Below are 19,186 nucleotides of genomic sequence, written 5' to 3' on the forward strand. Positions count from 1 at the left end.
AATTGCTTGGCAATTTGTAAGAGAATGACTGACACAATTTGGTTATTATATAGGCATATTTGTGTGTACATACATACATATATACGTACGTACATATTTGTCGTAGAGCATTGAGCTTTGAGGGCTGAACAAATTGACAAAGAAAGTTCTAATGTAATGAAATTTTCGTTATTATAAATAAATTTTTATTCAAATGCCTTTACATTTTAAGTTATACAAACTGAAAAAAGCGCTCTGTGTGCGAGTACGAATCCTTAATTGATTTACCAGCTCGCTTCGAGTTGCTAATAATAGTCTTTTAGCATGAAAATGATATGCAAAAAGATATGACTATAAAGCAATTCGTGCACAAGAATTTAAAAAATTTATTAAATTGTTAAAAGTAAATATTCACTTTTTACTTTTCGGCACATTTATGTACATAATGCGTCGCACTTCATTCAGTAGAGTTGGTGTTACACCCTTTATAGTATTTTTGGCTAAGTTATTTATGCGCTTGGGATTTTGAAGCGTTCTTCTTGACGCCTACAAATTTTATCCTGATTATCGAATTGCTAAAAAACAAATACGGCAAATAGAAATAAGTGACTCCGGTAAAGCGAGCATATTTTACTCTAAAATAAAACACCAAAGATGTGAATATATACCTAGACTAACCACATAAAAGGATGCGCAGGGTAACCTTATTTAAGAAGAAGGAAAAGTTCTCACAAGATGGAAAAACTACTTTCAAGATCTTCTAAATAATAAAAACGATGGCATTAATAGCAACTGCACTCCATCTAATCCAATTCAATCGACAGAAATTTTGATCGAACCACCGACAATTGATGAAATTAACCTTGCGATAAGAGAGCTAAGAATGGCAAAACAAGTAGGAAGATGGCATAACTGACGAGCTCATCAAAAATGCATCAACGGAACTGCAACATAATTGCACGAATCCACAAAAAAGGTGACAGACGCGGCTGCAACAATTATCGCGTAATTTCGTTGTTAAGTACAGCGTTTAAAATTTTCACGAATGTTCTACACTACAGATTGAATGATTACGCCGAACAAATATGATATTAGGCAAGCACCAATGTCGTTTTAGGAATGGAAAAGCTTTGTAGTTGGTCAAATATTTGAAAAGTTTCATGCGTATAAAATCAACCTACTTTCCTACTCTTCTGAAAGCGTTCAATAGTATTGAAAGAGGTGAAATTGAATACGTTCCACGCATGCAAGGTACACCGAAAAAAATTAGCTTTGCTAAAAGTCTAACCTTCGCTGAGACCTATTCGAAAGTGCTTGTACAAGACAAAGCATCTGATTTATTCAGAGTTGAATCAGAAGTAAACCAGGTAGGTGCGCTGTCTACGCTTGCTTTCAATCTGAACCTAGACCATGTAATTAAAGAGGTTGATCCATCAAGTACTATATTCAACAAAGCTTCGCAAATATGTGGCTATGCTGATGACTTGAAAACAAAACGAAGTATCGCGCAATGCTTAACACGTTGAGAAAAGCGCCAGATCTTAGAACTGGCGATCACGAAATTGAAAGCGTGGATGAAATTAAATACCTCAGCTCTTGAGTAGGAAAACGAAAATCAAAATACATATATACACATAAAACAATGATTCGACCAGTGGCGCAACATATGGATGCGAAACGTGGACATTGAAAGCGAATACAATTAAATAATCTGGAAAGAAGAATACTGAGGAGAATACTGGGTCCTGTACAAGAAGAACATGGGATATACCGCATCAGATATAACAGCGAGATAGAGGAATTCCTACAAGGCGAAAACGTTGTGCGGTTTGCCAAATCGCAATACACCCAATGGCTAGCGCACATTCGCAGAATGCAAGTTGAAAGAATATCTCGCAAAGTTCTAGATGCACGCAGCTTGGGGAAAAGCGAAGAGGACAGCCGCGGAAACGCTGGTTAGTTGAGAAAAAGATCTTTCCATTCAGTGTTGTTTCGTTTAATTCTAGCATCACAAATAAAGTGTCCCTGTTTGCGTTTCTGCAAAAGTTTGGCAGCTCCAAACGATACTTTTCGCGCTTGAAGTTTATTTACAAAATTATATGGGTGAATTTCCCATATTTTTCTTATTCGAAATTCACAGGGTTAAATGTGTTCTAGACCTTCTTTAATCCTCAAATCTTAACCATATTTATTTGAACTTTTCTTGTATTGGGTGCTCGGCAGCCTGTTATGGAACATTCCATAGTTTGAATAATTCATACAAAGATATTTTAGAAATTGTCTAAGTGTTTATGATTTAAAAAAAAATTGTTCCGCTAGTTTCATTGTTTCAACTTTAAGTAAAATGGTTATGTTTCAAATAATAGTAAAATTTACCGATTTGACCATTGGCATAATCAGTAGCATCACTAGTAATGACCGAATCAGCTGGGATGATAAACTGTTCACTAGAGAGGGCTAGTTTACCAGGACAAAACAAACAGACACCTACTGGACCAGACAGTGTTTAGACAGACATTAAACGACATTCACCGGGTAACTGTTACCACCTTCATAAGCTCCCGTTCAGTGAATGCCGTAATCGGAGTCCAACCACCACCCATTGCAGATGAAGAGCTCCAGCTTCCCTGTGAGACCCGCGTAACACTGGCACAACTACGTTCTGGATAATGTAGCAGGTTAAACTCCTACCTATCCAGAATTGACCCCGATATACCAAACATATGCCCGTCATGTGAAGGCACCCCGACCTACTCATCTAAGACCCCTCTCCCTCTGGACCCAACCTGTTGAAAAAGCATGTTTCCTGGGCCTACCTTTAGATGAGCCTGACGAAGACGACCGATGATATACTCTACCCTGACGGGGCTTCTCTTACTGCTACAACAACCACCGAATTAGCTGTTTGTGGCAATTAGTTATCTAATACCTGTTCGGATCGACAAGGAAACAGTAGTGGAATTCACTAACATATTTTAACGATATTCCCATTGCTAACTTTCCCTAACCACAATTTTAACGATTTGCTATGCGGTAACCCTTCATAACAAAAATCGATAAGACAAAATCAGCTGTTTTGGTTAACAGTTCGATGATCGCAAACTAAACGACAGCAACTTTGGTGTGGTTTGAACAAGCAAAAATATAAAAAATTAAAGTTTTAATTAAAACTATGAAATAATATTATTGAAAAGTTGTGAAAATATGTCGTTTGATTTTTTATTTTAAATTAAATAGTTTAAATAAAACTTCAATTTTTAATTAAAAAGATATTTACTCATTCAACCAAAGGATGCGCCGTCTCTGGCTGATTCCAACAATGTAAAATTTTGAGTAGGCATCGGTAGAGCATCACCAGACAACTTCGCCCTGCTTTTGAGTATTTTTTATTTATAATTCGCTCTGAATTAAAAGGAGCTTTTCTAAGAGGATATCACGGATTTATTAAGCAACTCAAGATGGCCGACACAGGGTGAATATTAGGCACTTAATTATTGGTTCGTGATAAAAAACGTCTATGTAGTTATAGAAAAAAATTAAATAAATAAAACCACATGGGAAAATAGATGTAAAAAAATATTGATCATGAAACGAAGCGGTGTTGAATCAAACTGACACAAATGACCAATGCGGGTCAAATGAAGATTTAATACGACTAATGAATTAACGTTTACAAATATTAGTTCGGGGAAAAAGAAACCCATTAAATCTCGTAAAGTATCGATCAAACAATTTAAAGTTCTTGCTCATTGTTAAGTTGACGTTTCACACTAAAAAAATTCGTTTGCTCTTTTTGGTTTGTTCCATTCAGTTGTGAGTTACAGGGTTTAAGTCAAGAAAGAGAAAATTCGGTACATTTACAGTTTTTCTGTGATAAAAGCGTAAATGCAAGCCGGACTGCTGAAATTTTGAATGGTGTTTATGGTGCCGATACTGTAACAGCTAATTACGTGCAATTTTGGTTTCGTCGATTCTGCTCAGGCATTTTTGATGTTCAAGTGAATGCCGATAAAATCACAGAAGTAATCGAAGTTGACCGGAATGTTAGTACGCGTAGCACCGCGCAGGAGCTAAAGATCGACCATAAAACAGTTTTAAGCCATATGCGCAAAAATTTTACACAAAAATAAGTGACTATTTTCACCCATCTTAATATTATTAGAAGAAAAAATTAATAAAAATACATTGAAAAATGAATGTGAAATAAAAAAAAATACGCCTTACGAAATTATGCGGTATACAGGATGCGTATGCAGATATGTTTTCTTGAAAAGTAATAAAGGTTGGATATAATTAATCGTAAAGTAGTTGGAAGGCAACTGGTTTTACCAAGAAAATCGTAAACAAATTGCGTGAAGTGCACCCGATTATCGGGGGCTAACCAATTCTCAGCACTGGTTAATTGTTTTTGTTTTTTTAAATATTCAAAAAAGGATGCTATGTTAACTCTCTATTGTGTAATTATATCATTATAAGGTAATTGACTTGATAAAAAGGGGTAAGGGTATTCAGAACTCAATTAACGACACTAAGTTAGAGACTTTTCTAAAAAAGTCCTGGTTTTTCCAAAAAAACAAAAACTTTTGTATAGGTTAGTCAATTGTTTCAATAGACTTCGCAGAATGCATGCTGATTGTTTGAGAAAAAAAAAACAATGTTTTGTTGCCTACCATAAGAACTCAGACAGAAAATAACCTCCCAGCATAGAACAGAACAGGATAGTTGAAATAAGATTCTATAAATCCCCTACCTGAGCGGAGTTTCCATTTCGTCATAACAACTGCCACCTTCCATATCTACTTCGGAGCCACTGCCGCAGGATATGCGCGAATCCGAATCCACATCAACATGAATCTCCTGCTCTTCCTCGCCATCGTCACGCTCCTCATCCTCGTGCTCGTGTGTTGATGACATGGTGATCGAATGTGGCGTCGAATCAATGCAAATGCTATCTGGCACAAGAACTACACTTATTGTTTATCGAAAATCCGCGAAGAGGCAGTGAACCGAGATAACTTTTATTAATGTATTTTTTATTTTTCAATGCTTGATCAATTTTCTTCAGCACTTTTGAAAAAAAGTATAACAGATTATTTTATTGCAAATACGAGTATTTTTTCGATTATTCTGCAAACACTTTGTTGCTAGTAATTTTTTGAATTTCCACACAAACGCCACTTAATTCTGATTTAATTCTTAGTAGTTCACAATTTTAACGAAATCTGTTACGGCGAGCGCTTAAATGCTTTTGAACGTCCCGACTTTCCGAATGACCAAAGTGCCGTCGTCGTCCAGCTCGAGCGTGTGTGAGCAAGGAATGTGTTTTGTGTCAATTGCTTGCGCCGACAAAAAGAGCTGTCAACACGACAAATTGCACCAGTATGGGGGGTATGCACATGCACACATTTCGATATTTGAATGGATGTACGTAATAGCACCGTTAATGCGTCGAGTGGGCGAGTAGCGCGCAAATTTACTTGAACGGGTAAAAAGCTGTGGAGTGATTTTGTGCGAGCGCACGCGAGTTTCGATTATTGCAACCGCACCAGAGCAGCAGCAACTTAACAATAAAACGTTCCGCTTTTTGATTCTCCGGCAGCAGACGTAGAGCGCAGCAACACCTATTAACAACTACACCACCACTTTCAGTTCAAGCAGCAGCACCAGCAGCAGCACCACCACCAACACAGTTAAAGGAATAACACTCACACCCCAGTACCGGCGTGGAACACAATCATTGTTATTTTTGTTGCTACAGTTTTTATTGTTGTTAGTGGCATCAGTAGCGGCTCGTTATACCAGTTTTACGGCTTCCTTCCTGCTGTGAATGTGTCTGATCAGGCCGGAGCTCGTTAGCAAGTAAACATTCGTCGTTCCGCCCTAACCTACGGTACTAGCGATTTTCGCTAAACCAAGCAACAACAGCTTGAGTAGGTACTTTTCACATCAACATTATTACCAGCACTAACAACAACAACGTGTAGCATAAGCACCGCCTCTTTTCTGTACTTCGTTTATATGGCAATCATTTCAATTCAATTTTTAGTCGCACATCAGTGAGGGCAGAAGTAAACTGGTTATTTCTGTCTGCTGCACGCGAAACTTGGCAGCACTGGCTGCATGTACTATTTACGCTGGCCAAAGAGTGGTGCGAATGCGCCAATAGAGGCGGAGCTTAGCAGGCATTGTGCGCCTCGTCATTGGCACAGCGCATGCGTCGGCATTTGTGCTTTTCTCTTTGTTATGCTTACAATTTGTTGTCGCCAGGCATTTTCATGGAGTCGCTTATTGACTTGCCCCCGCTTGCTGTAAGCTGGCTTTCAGTGTGAATTCATATACGTGTGCGTGTATGTTTGTGTGTAATAGCAGCAGCAATGCAAGTATCAACGACGTTTTAAATGGAAAACGTTTTGCTTTTGTGTTCTGTTTATATTTATTTTCTTATTTTTTCATTCCTCTGATTTGCTGTTTAGAGGAAATCGTTAAATTGTGGCAAGCGTAAATGTGGCATATTAATAGAACAATTGACAATGAGTGCAATACAAAAACAATAAGAAAAATGGGTAGGTAATTTTACGGAATTGAAATTGCCAAGCGAGAAAATAGGACATAATCATCGGCTAAGTGAATTTGAGTAGTAGTGCAGAAGAGGGAGATGGAGTACAGCTTAATAAAAGGGAGGGCTAATAAAGACTATTCCTCTGAAATTATTCATTATTAGCAGCTTACAGACAGCAACCGCTTTAAAAACATATGATTGCAAAGTTCTGAGATTTTTGTAACACTGATTATTTTTTCGGCGATATGCGCATTTGGTCATTAAAATAGGTACGCTGCCTTAATCTAGCGATTTACTTGTGCCGTTCGGAAGAATTTAAAGCTATTATAGAAATTTTGCTTTTGTACAAATAGCAGCACTGCTTAGTTGTGAATTTAAAAGACCCGTTATATTAACTTGCGTTGCTAGTGGCACAGGTTCGACTATTTTCATTAAGTGTAATTTTGCGAGGCCACTAAAATATGTAATTTGCGTATAACTCTTGCATTTTACCTAATTAAGTGGAAAATATTGAATGTAACGTAAATAGCGAATTGGATAGTCCATTTAAAAACTAATAATTTGTACGAATTTCTTTCAAAGTTGCGTCGTGAGCAACATTGCACAGTTGAGGAGCGGAGGCTGTAATCTATCTTCGAAAGCAAAGAAAAAATCGTACTAATTAACCACAGCATGGCTCTGGCTCTGGGGTCTACGTGGAGTCCAGCGAGACAAAACTGCACTTTGCTCTTGTACGCCGTTCAAGAAGCGATGAACTTTGTTGTGGAAAACCGATGGAGAGGCAGATCTATATGTGTCTGCAGCGACAGCCGAGCTTTGCTTATGGGCTTAGGCAGCCCCCCAACCACATCAGGGGTAGTCAAGTCCTGTAAATCCAGGCTGAACTGTGTCGGTAGACATAATAGCCTCATGCTAACATGGGTCCCGGGACACGTGGAAATCGCGGGTAAGAGACCTCTGACTCCTTAGGTAAGATACCTCTGACTCCCGTTTTGCCACTCCCTTCTGCGGCCATCACAGCCACGGTTAGCAAATGGGTAACTACCGCCCACAAGCGAGCTTGGCAGGGTGAGAGAGACTGCAGATGAACTAAACTGATGTTACCTGTCATGTTCGATCGACTGTCGCAAATCTTCCTGTCATTAAGCACAGGGGAGTGCAGACGGCTGGTTGGACTGATGACGGGCCACTTTCTGTGGGTGAAGCACATGGAAAGGTTGAACATCTCAGACAGTGCACTTTGCCCAGCTTGTGAAGAGGAGGATGAGACGGCGGACCACTTCCTGTACGTCTGCCCCGCCTTCGCTCGAATCAGGTTTGAGATCTTTGGCACTGATGTGTGAAGAAGCGACCATCTTGGCAGCTTGGCACCACAAGATCTACTCAGAGTTCTTCGGGGATCGGGTAGATTTAAAGAAAATGAGAAGAGAATCCAAGTGTAGTACAATGGACTTAATTCATGTCTGAGTGCTGCACTTGCTAGCTGTCCCGACAAAACAACAAAAACAAAAACAAAAAAAAAAATTAACCACTGAGTCACTTGGACGGTCTAATAATTTTGTTATACATGCCATTAAGCCCAAAAAATCCACAGAACGAAGTGGTGTTAAAAAGAAAGCGTCTTGCAGTACTAATACCGTAATTTAATTATAACTCTTGCCAAGGGAATCCTTCAAAAACATCAAAGGCCATTGCAGCCGTTGAAATCAACAGCGTAGTATCAGTGAGAACTGTGAGGCGTCTTTGTGCAACATGAAACTACAGGCAGAATAGCTCATTAAGCTCCCGAATGTGACTTGTAGGTATTTTGCCCACTCACGTATGGTGAATTTGAGAGCCATTGTGTGGACGTTATGAAGTTCGGAACGTTGTTTTTTAGCCATTGTTGGTTCACTCGAGCTCTGTTGAAACGTCCATGGTCTGCCACCGAAATATTTGTCTGCCCACGACTTCGAAGCAACCACCAGAATATGTACTTTCTCGATAATATTTCGCCATTTCCTTGACGCCAGGCTCGATGAAATCGATTGGAGAGCGCCCATCTGCGGTTACAGCGGCGGCCGCTGCCTTCTGGTGACCAATCGATGACTCAAATTCTCGTATGAACGGTCGGTCAAATAACCCCTATCGTTTTGGGAGTTTACGAGTTGCTCAGTTTGAACAAATTTGTGTTCTCTGACGACAATATTCGTCAATTGACCCATTTGATTGGCAATTCGTCGGGGATTTCGCTCAGGTCGTTTCTTCACTTTTTGACCCGTTTGTCCAGTAGAAGCTTAACTCAAATTTGAAAACCATATTATTTTAGTATTTATCTACTCGAGGGAACAGAAAAAAATGATGTCGAAATCTACAATAATATCGAAATGACTATGACAAAAATTGTGTATAAGCTAACTTGGGACCACTCTAGCGGAATGGTTTGTTGGTGACTACCGTTCGTTGTGGTTCGAAACGCACTGATCACCCTTCGGCAGACAATGACAAGCCTCCGAATGTAATTCTCCCTTGAAAAACCTTCTCATAAAAATCCATCTGCTATTCGAAGGTGACATAAAACTGTTGGTATCTCCATTTTGTGGAAAAACATCCAGACGCACACCACAAATGGGAGGCGCAGTTCGGCCAATTACCCAAATAAGGGTGTAAGCGCGCATTATATACAATAGGTTAGGATAAATGGCATGCCAAGGGGCTTTGGTGGCTAATTACATTGCGTTTACCGCTTCAAGCTGCTGATGAAATTGATCAGGTGTGTAATGTTTAATACTCTGTACAACTTGATGCAGGGATATCTGAACGTAGTTGTTAGATGGGCAACAGATGGCGGCCTGTTGGTGAGTCCTCTTAAGACGGAGCACGTCCTATTTACGAGGAAATATAAAATACCCTCAATTTCCCTTATTAGTGGGCGCTCCTCGGACGCTCCTCGGACGCTTTCTGACAAGGTGAGGTACATAGGTATTATCCTTGACACCAAACTTTCATGGTAGCCCAATATTGAGGAAAGATTTAGGAAGGCAACAATCGCCTCGTATGGATGCAAGAGCGCAATTGGCAAAAGATGGGGCCTTTCGCCTCGAATGGTTTTTTGGCTATATAATACTATTGTAAAGACTATCTTGTTATATGGAGTCATAGTCTGGTGGAACTCTCTAGAGAAGACGACATTGGTGAAGAAGCTGGAGAGAGTTCAGAGGTCGGCAGTTATTGGAATCAGTGGGGCGCTTCGAACGGCTCCTGCTCTGGCGCTCAACGGAATGTTAAATGTGGTACCCGTAGACATCGCAGGCAGAATTGCCGCTGTACGTACCGCAATCAGACTAAGCGCTTAACCTCACTTATGAGCACTCAAGCATCCTTAGAAACTTTGACAACCGGAACTTTTACCACTCACATTCCAACAAGAGAAGAGTGGATGGGGGGCTACATTCGGAGACAGGGCTTGATGAACTTGTTCATGAATGGATTGAAGTTGGAAGGAAAGGTTGGCGGAGGAGTTGCTTGCGATGAGCGCCCCATCAGACTCAAATTCAGGTTACCGGACCACTGCAGTGTGTTCCAGGCAGAGGTAGCCGCAATCAAGGAGGCAGCTGACTGGCTGCTCACACGCGTACTAACAGTCAAGAAAGTAAATGTTAACTCCGACAGCCAAGCGGCAATTAGGACCCTCATGTCAGTGACGGTGAATTCGAAACTGGTCAGAGAATGCCTGACCTCACTTTCGACTGCGTCTGAATTCTTTGACATAAACCTCATCTGGGTTCCCGGTCACAGCGACATTGCGGAAACTGTGAGGCGGATGAGCTGGCCAGAAAAGAGACATTTGAAGTGATTTCCCCGCGGAGGGAGAGAATTGGGATCCCCCTGACTACCTGCGGTCTGCTCCTGAAAAGATGAGCTTCGCGCTAGTTCAGCGTGCGCTGGGCAAGCACATAAACTTGTAAGGTCGCAAAATCCTTCTACCCTCGTGTGGACCGGGGGCGCTTGGACGATCTTCTGAGGTTGACAAAATACCAGCTCTCGAATCTCGTGGGTCTTCTCACAGGACACTTTGCGCGAGGAATGCATGTTGTGAGACCACTTGGAATTACCTCGAGTCCTTTTAGCGCTGGATGTATGCAGGATGACGTGGAATCATCTCAGCACCTTCTCCTTAGCTGTCCTACTCTGGCGGGGTTAAGATCCAGGCATCTTGGCTTCATGAGCAGCACAATTCGGTTGACGCAAACGCAGCACAGTCATCGTTCGTAATCCACACACTCCAAACCCACCCTCCCAACCGTCCCACCACCACCACTCCCCGCCCTCTCCTTGCATCCCATCGGTTTTACTCTTTCACCTCACCTCCTTTATAATGGTATCACAAAAAACGAGTCTCTTTATCTTCATCCAAGTGTGCTCATTCCTTGGGCAACCATTCCAACCTAACCTAATGTTTAAAACTGCTATATCCGCGGGTGTAGCAAAAAAGATATCCAAGTCTTAGCCCGGCGAGAGCAGGGCAGCTGAGAAGAAGGTGCTGAGATGATTCCACCCCGTCCTCCAGACAGTTTCTGCAGAAAGGACCTGAGATAATCCCAAGTCTCGCCGTATGGATACCATTGAAGTAAATCGTTATACTTCATAGTAATCAATATATATAAATTTTCTATTATATTCCATATTAAGTAAATAATTAGTGGAAATCTAAATTTTTTCTTGTTTAACTCTCATATGAAATACGTAACATTTGCACAAGGCATTTGACAATATTTTCGTGATGCGAAAACTTTTTTCTATTGCTAAATCTAAACTTGTGTTCTATAGAAATAACTTTTTAATAACTACAGCCAAATTTAACTCTTTCGGACCTATTTGGACACATACGTCCCAACAAAAGTTTTCTTTCAACTATAGTCCAAGTTCTCCATTAAAACTCATTGAAAACTATCCCGTCTGGTATAGTGAGATTCAGGTACCGGTTCTGTGTTGTTTATGCTAAAATAGTAAACAGACGCCTCTCAGTTTGCTTCTAACCGTGACTGTGCTTGAATCAATTTCTATTTTCTTGTGAATATTCGATTTGTTCAGTGAAAATAAGTGTAAAAAATAGTAGTTTCTACTAAAACAAAGTTCGAATTGGATCACCGTAATTGGGTAAGTTAATTAATGTGGCATTATTTCAGTTTCTAAGCCTTATTTCGATTATTTTTATTTATGGGATCTAATGGGCCCGTTAGGTTTATGTATTGGTATAAATATGCCCCGTTTAGAGCTTGACGACATTCTAACCTTTCGAAATTTTTAACATATTTAATCATAAACCTGTTTTGATTTGGAAAAACCTTGAAATATGTCGATAAAATTAAATGAAGCGGATATATTGGCCCAACTAAAGGAGTGTGATGAATCTGGTGACCGTGGCGACGTCGATTTTTCAGACGGCAGTGACGATAATTACGAGCCCTCTGAAGAGGAAAGCTTCTTATCAGAAAAATGTAGCGAAGATAACGAAAATAATTCTTCTTCTGAAAATGATGAGTCGCAATCAACGGAAAGTGGTGAAAATAAAGATGTGTCGACATTTGAAAACGTTACGGTTTAGTCAATACCTGATGAAAACTTCCAATCACGAAAGACTGTTCAAGCTCAACGAACCCCCATCATTTCTTCACATATCGGACGATCTGACTCATTAAACAAATTTTCGGTAAAACATTTCCTAGAAGCTTCCTTATTTACATAACACATTGCACAAAGGAGCGCCTCGAGCTATTGCGTAAATTTCCGAAGTATCGTTCTTTGAATGTCCGCAAGGAGGAGTTCTTTCTCTGCTGCTGGTCCCCACTGCTATGGTCCCTACCAGTTGATGACTTGGTGCAGCACCTAAACAATAAGGGATTTATAACCATTGGTTATGCAGATGACATATCTGTTATAATAAAAGGCAACCATGAAAGGACACTAGCAGACTTAATGCAAAATGCCTTGAACGCAACATGGGAATGGTGTAAAAAGGAGGGGCTGTCGATCAACCCTAACAAAACCACAATAATCCCCTTCATAAGAAAAAGAAAGTTGGAGTTTCCTATATTGAAAATAAATGAAACAGTGATAGAACTAAAGGAAGAGGTCAAGTATCTAGGTTTAGCCTTAGACAAAAAACTCACTTGGGAATCACATATAAATAATATTATATAACAAAAAAAGCCACGAAATCCTTGTGGACAACCAAATAATTACTAGGAAGATCCTGGGGCCTCAACCCTAGTATGGTCCTCTGGATATACACCCAAAGGGTTAGACCAATCATACTGTATGGGGCACTAGTATGGTGGAGCAAATCTATCCAACAAACAGCGATAACCAAACTGGGAAAAGTACAAAGGCTTGCTTGCCTATGCATCACAGGGGCTATGAGAACTACCCCAACAGCTGGCATGGAAGCACTCCGTAATCTCCCACCACTTCATATAGCAATCCAAGAGGAAGCAGCTACGCAAGCACTCGTGCTACACATGAAAGAAAATTTCAAATTAGCCAACCTCACCGGTCACCTAAGTATCCTAAATAAAATCAAAAACACCATAAGCATGGCTCAAGTCTCAGACCACATTTACCCAACCCTCTGTTTCACAAAAGGATACACAGTTACCTTACCTGAGAGGATCGAGTGGAAAACAAACCCGAAATGGATGAATGATGATTCACATAAATGGTACACTGATGGATCAAAAACACCTTATGGTGTAGGAGCAGGAGTAGTGGGGCCCAGAATCCACAAATCATTCATTCTCACCAGGGACACCACCATCTTCCAAGCGGAAATATACGCAATAATGGAAGCAGCAAACGTAGAAACCACAAGAGAGTAAAGATTAGAATACTCTCGGACAGCCAATCAGTTCTAAAAGCTTTAGATAGCTATACCTACAACTCAAAAACTCTCTTAGAATGCCACAAGGCACTCAATAACCTGGCATCCAAAAACAATGTCTCATTAATTTGGGTACCAGGACATGAGGGATATGACGGCAGCGAAAAGGCAGACTTTCAAGCCAAAAAAGGGGCAGATGTAAACTGCATCCGACCTAGTCCCATGTTCGGATTCAACAAAAACAGCCTAAAACAAAAAGTAAAATACTGGGCCAAAACTCTATTAAATCAGCATTGGAACAACGTAGAGGGTCTTAGATACTCCAAAAAGTTCCTAAGTTTCCACGCTAAAAGAGCTAACATGGCCCTCATGTTAAACAAAAAGAGCATTCGCACTCTCACAGGCGCCCTCACGGGTCAATTCACCTGCAACAAACACTTACATAAAGTAGGCATAACTAACACCAGCACCTGCAGATTTTGCTGCGAAGATGAGGAGTCTATAGAACATCTCATCATCGAATGTCCGGGATTGACGCATAGAAGGAAAAGGTTTTTAAACAAGTTCATGCTTACAGATGAATACCTCCAATCACTCCCTCAGAAGGAGCTGGTACAATTCATAAGCATACTTAACAGTCAATAGACAGCATAGGGTGCACAATAGATCAATATGGTCGCAGTGCTAAAGGGCCATACCTTAACCCTTTACTACCATTAACCATCGTTCTTTGAAGCCTACCGATATCGGTGATATCCAAGTTGTTATCGGGTGTACACTTATCATGTCATTATTTAGATGATATGGTAAAATGTTTGAAAAGCCGATTCCAAGCAGCTCGCGCCGACAGCCCTTATCAAAGCATTGACGAATCAATGGCAAAATTCAATGGGCGTTCATCTCTGAAGCAGTATATGCCTCTGAAACCAATAAAGAGAGGTATAAAAATGTGGATGCATTGCGATTCCCAGACATGTTATTGCTATGTCTTTAACATATACTGCGGAAGAGAAGAAGGGCCTGCTGTTGGAACGCTAGGTGAACGAGTAGTTAAAACCTTGGTAACCCCCCATACGAGAACCAGATGTCTCATTATGTTTTGATCGCTTTTTTACAAGCGTTAACCTTTTAGAAAGTTTGGGCTTACCTGCGCTTGGAACTTGTATGGCAAATAGGAAAAATTTGCTAAAGATAACACAAAAATTGAAAAAAAGGGGAAGCGGGGTTCAGGAGCAGCAGCTCTGGATTAACGTACACGAAATGGCTGGATACAAAAGAAGTGATCCTCCTAAGCAACTGCCACGATGATGAAATGACAACCACAGGAAAAAAGCAGAGGGATGGCCAAATAATACCTACACCATGTCCTAAGATGATACAGTTTTATCGCAAAATTATGGGAGGAGTCGATAGAGCAGATCAAATGGCCGACTTATATGATTTGAACCGAAAATCCAATAAGTGGTCGAAGAAAATTTTTTATCGACTTTTGATGAGATTCGTTGTAAATTCATGGATTTTATATTCAGAGCTGCGTCGTCAAAAGATGCCATTGATTGATTTTATAGTCATTTTGGCAGAAGAGCTGATTGCCGAAGGTCAGAAAACGGCCGCCAATATTCGCAGTGGAAGGTCTCGTTACATTTCCAAAAAGAGAAAGACTTATGGAAAGTCCGCTACTCATCTACCAATCGAAGGAAGCACAAGACGACGATGCGCTGGCTCTCGTCTCAAAAATGTTGAAAGGATTTGAAAGGAATTGAAGAATGTGAAGTTCCACTATGCAAGAATTGTTTCGCTCCTTATGATAATCGTTGATTGCTGTAATATTATATCTGAATTAAATATAATTTCACTTAATTTTTTTTTCAAAATAAATGAAATACATTATTTTAGTTGATACGAAACATCCAAATTATTACTTGGTATTTATTTATTAGTATGATAAAGAGACCCAATGGGACTTAAAGGCCCCCCTCAAAACACCTAATGGGGCACATATATCCCACCCCCCATAGAGCCCCTGGAGGGGGTGGTGGACTTCCTTTTCATATTTTCTAATTTCAAGGCCTGTACTGAAGCTGGATATATCACTAAACTCGAAATGTTCCCGCTGGTTGTTTTCCGGTTCGCAAGGGTTAACTGGGGTCAAACTGGGGTCATTCAATAAAATTTAATAGATTAACTAAGCAATCCCTGAACACAAACTTTTAAAATAAACTTAATTATAAGCTTTTAAAAATTCCTTTGCATCTTTCTTAAAGGCCTCCAATGCCTCGCATAAAACCCAATCAAACAACCATAACCACTTCAAAACCTCCCTCTTCTCCTCTGTTGCCACTTTCACACTTTACTTTTGACATCGCCGCCATTGCCAATTGTCAGTCGGAGATCTTTATTAGTTAAGTTCGCCAACCATTTATATACATCCATGTAGGCACGTCATGTATCGGTACACACACACATATGCATATTCCATTGGCACATATTCGATACACATAACAAACCATAGAACTAACGTTGGTAAGTGGCGTATACCAATCGATAATCGCCGATTAGATTGACAACTCTATTGCAGCTGGCAAATGTACTGTGGAATTTATTATTATTCAATTAGTCCGCACGAACTGCATTTTCAGCTGAATGCCAATTGCACTTTTTGAACGTAACGAAGTACATTTGTAATTGTATAATTGGAAGGGGGTTTGATAATGAACTTGAGGCTCCATTGGCAATTCGAATATGATCTGAAATGAAATAGTCTTTAATATTAATTTAGCTTAGTGGATTCATTTATTTACAATCAAAGGTTATGCTTCAGAAGTGTTAAACCTTTCCTTATAAAGAATTACTGATTCCATATTCAATTTGGAGACAGGGGTATGCGTAAAGTATTATTATTTGATTTGAAGTATTGGGCATATCTTCACACTTGTAGGTACCTCTAGAGATATACATTTTTTGTGAATTCAGGGAATAAAAAGAGTTTCATTATAGGTATTAAGAAGCTATTTAAATTTTAAAGCGAACCTACACGTATCAATCACGTTTTGGAGACGGCGCCTTCGCGAACGTAATACTATCTTGATTAAAAAGTTTCCGCCTGGTGGCGCTCTGAATTAACTGATTTGAGTTCTGTTTTCTTTTCTTAGGTTGGCACATCTGTCATTAACATTCCTAACAAAATTTTATCGCAATTGCTTGACATTTGTAAAAGTTACGCCGTCTTGACGCGTGTTTTCGATTTTTTACAGTTTTACAAATGGAATTGAATTTGCACAACGAGTTTGTATTAAATTTTGCGTTGAAAATGGATTCAATGGTGCAAAAATTTAAAAAATGTTGGGAAACTGTTTCGGTTATGATACTCTAAAGAAAGGAGGCATTTACGAGTGACATTAACGCTTCAGAAGAGAGTCCATCGAGGATGACGAGCGCATAAGTTGGGATAGGCCGTCGACATCGAAAACTGATGAAAACATCAAGTGAAAAGTGAAAGTGGAAGAAAAGCTGATCAAAAACCGCAAACTAACCATCAGTGAGCTGACAGAAATATTGAAATTTTCTTACAGCCACGTCCAAGCCATTGTAGTGACAGGTTTGCGCCGTATTGTTGCAATTTTGATTCTAAAAAACCTGAATTTCCTGCAAAAAAGAGAGCGCGTTAAAATCGCCAAAGACATGATTTCTAAGGCTGAATTCGACCCAACATTCATCAAACGCATCAATACTGGAAACGAGACGTGGGTAAGTGGGTTTATGAGTTCGACACGCAATCCACATTTCAGGTGAGTGAGTGGAGAGCTCCGAATGAAGTAAGGCTAAAAAAACCACATCGTTTTCAGTCAAAAAAGAAAGTGAAGCCCACGATTTTAATGGAATACTTCACGAATTTTCGCCAGAAGGTCAGATAGGTAATGAGGATTGTTATTTAGGCCTTACGAGGCATTTACGTGGAGCGATTCGCCAAAAAAGAAAGGATTTGTGGGAAAACAACTCGCTTACCGACACCGCACCGTTACACAGCATCGGATACCATCTAACAGCCATCGAATTCACCTGATATGGCTCCCTGCGATATTCTTAAAAAATCAAACAAATGTTCTTCTGGATTTTTCGAAATTTATGGATTTTTCTTATTTAGCCATTGAAGAAGTTTCACTTAGTTAAGTTTACTAAAAGCAGTGCTAGTTTACAGAAAAGCAACCATAGGCTCATTAAAGATTGGAAACTCTGACTCAATACTAATATAAAAACTAAATACAGGGTCCAGCACTCAAAGGGTAACCAATTAAAAAGGCCAGAAATTAAGTTTGGAATATTCTTCTTCTTCTTAATTGGCGCGATAACCGCTTACGCGATTTTGGCCGAGATTAACAAAGCGCGCCAGTCGTTTCTCTCTCGTGCTAACCGGCGCCAATTGGACACACCAAGTGAAGCCAAGTCCTTCTCCACCTGATCTTTCCAACGCAGAGGAGGCCTTCCTCTTCCTCTGCTACCACCAGCTGGTACCGCATCGAATACTTTCAAAGCCGGAGCGTTTGTATCCATTCGGACGACATGACCCAGCCAACGTAGCCGCTGGATCTTTATTCGCTGCGCTATGTCTATGTCGTCGTAAAGCTCATACAGCTCATCGTTCCATCGTCTACGATATTCGCCATTGCCAACGTGCAAAGGTCCAAAAATCTTACGCAGAATCTTTCTCTCGAACACTCCAAGCGTCGCTTCATCGGATGTTGTCATCGTCCAAGCTTCTGCGCCATACGTTAGGACGGGCATGATGAGAGTCTTGTAGAGTGTTAGTTTTGTTCGTCGAGAGAGGACTTTACTGCTCAATTGCCTACTTAGTCCAAAGTAGCACTTGTTGGCAAGAGAGATTCTACGTTGGATTTCAAGGCTGACATTGTTATCGGTGTTAATGCTGGTTCCTAAATACACGAAGTTTTTTACAACCTCAAAATTATAACTGTCAACAGTGACGTGGGTGCCGATACGCGAGTGCGCCGACTGTTTGTTTGAAGACAGGAGGTACTTCGTTTTGTCCTCGTTCACCACCAAACCCATTCGCTTTGCCTCTTTATCCAGTTTGGAGAAGGCAGAACTAACAGCGCGGTTGTTAAGGCCGATGATGTCAATATCATCGGCATACGCCAGCAATTGTACGCTCTTATAAAAAATTGTGCCTGAGCGATTAAGTTCTGCGGCTCGTACGATGCTCTCCAACATCAGGTTAAAGAAGTCACACGCCAGCGAGTCACCCTGTCTGAAACCTCGTTTGGTATCAAACGGCTCGGAGAGGTCCTTCCCAATTCTGACGGCGCTGCTGGTGTTGAGCAACGTCATCTTACATAGCCGTATTAGTTTTGCGGGGATACCAAATTCAGACATCGCGGCATACAGGTAACTCCTTTCCGTACTGTCGAATGCAGCTTTGAAGTCGACGAAAGGTGGTGTGTGTCGATTCTCCTTTCATGGGTATTTTCCAAGATTTGGCGTATTGAGAATATTTGGTCAATGGTGGACTTTCCAGGCCTGAAGCCACACTGATAAGGTCCAATCAGTTGGTTGACGGTGGGCTTCAGGCTTTCACACAATACGCTCGCTAGAACCTTATAGGCGATATTTAGAAGACTAATCCCGCGGTAATTGGCACAAATTGCAGGATCGCCCTTCTTATGGATTGGGCAGAGCACACTTAAATTCCAATCGGCAGGCATGCTTTCATCCGACCATATTTTGCATAGGAGCTGATGCATGCACCTTACCAGCTCCTCGCCGCCATGTTT

At 40.5% G+C, this 19,186-nt stretch overlaps 1 protein-coding gene across 1 annotated transcript in view; it reads right to left on the reverse strand.

Annotated features, from left to right (window-relative positions):
- Positions 1-5,559, reverse strand: part of LOC128855384 (T-cell leukemia homeobox protein 3) — an 81,450-nt gene extending 75,891 nt beyond the window's left edge. Inside the window, exon 1 of the mRNA XM_054090244.1 lies at positions 4,730-5,559. Coding sequence (XP_053946219.1) covers positions 4,730-4,893 — 164 coding nt within the window. The 5' untranslated portion in view covers positions 4,894-5,559. The remainder of the gene's footprint in view (positions 1-4,729) is intronic.
- Between the last annotated feature and the right edge of the window lie 13,627 nt (positions 5,560-19,186).

Source organism: Anastrepha ludens, chromosome 2 (assembly GCF_028408465.1).
Source record: "Anastrepha ludens isolate Willacy chromosome 2, idAnaLude1.1, whole genome shotgun sequence".
NCBI classification, from domain to species: Eukaryota; Metazoa; Arthropoda; class Insecta; order Diptera; family Tephritidae; genus Anastrepha; species Anastrepha ludens.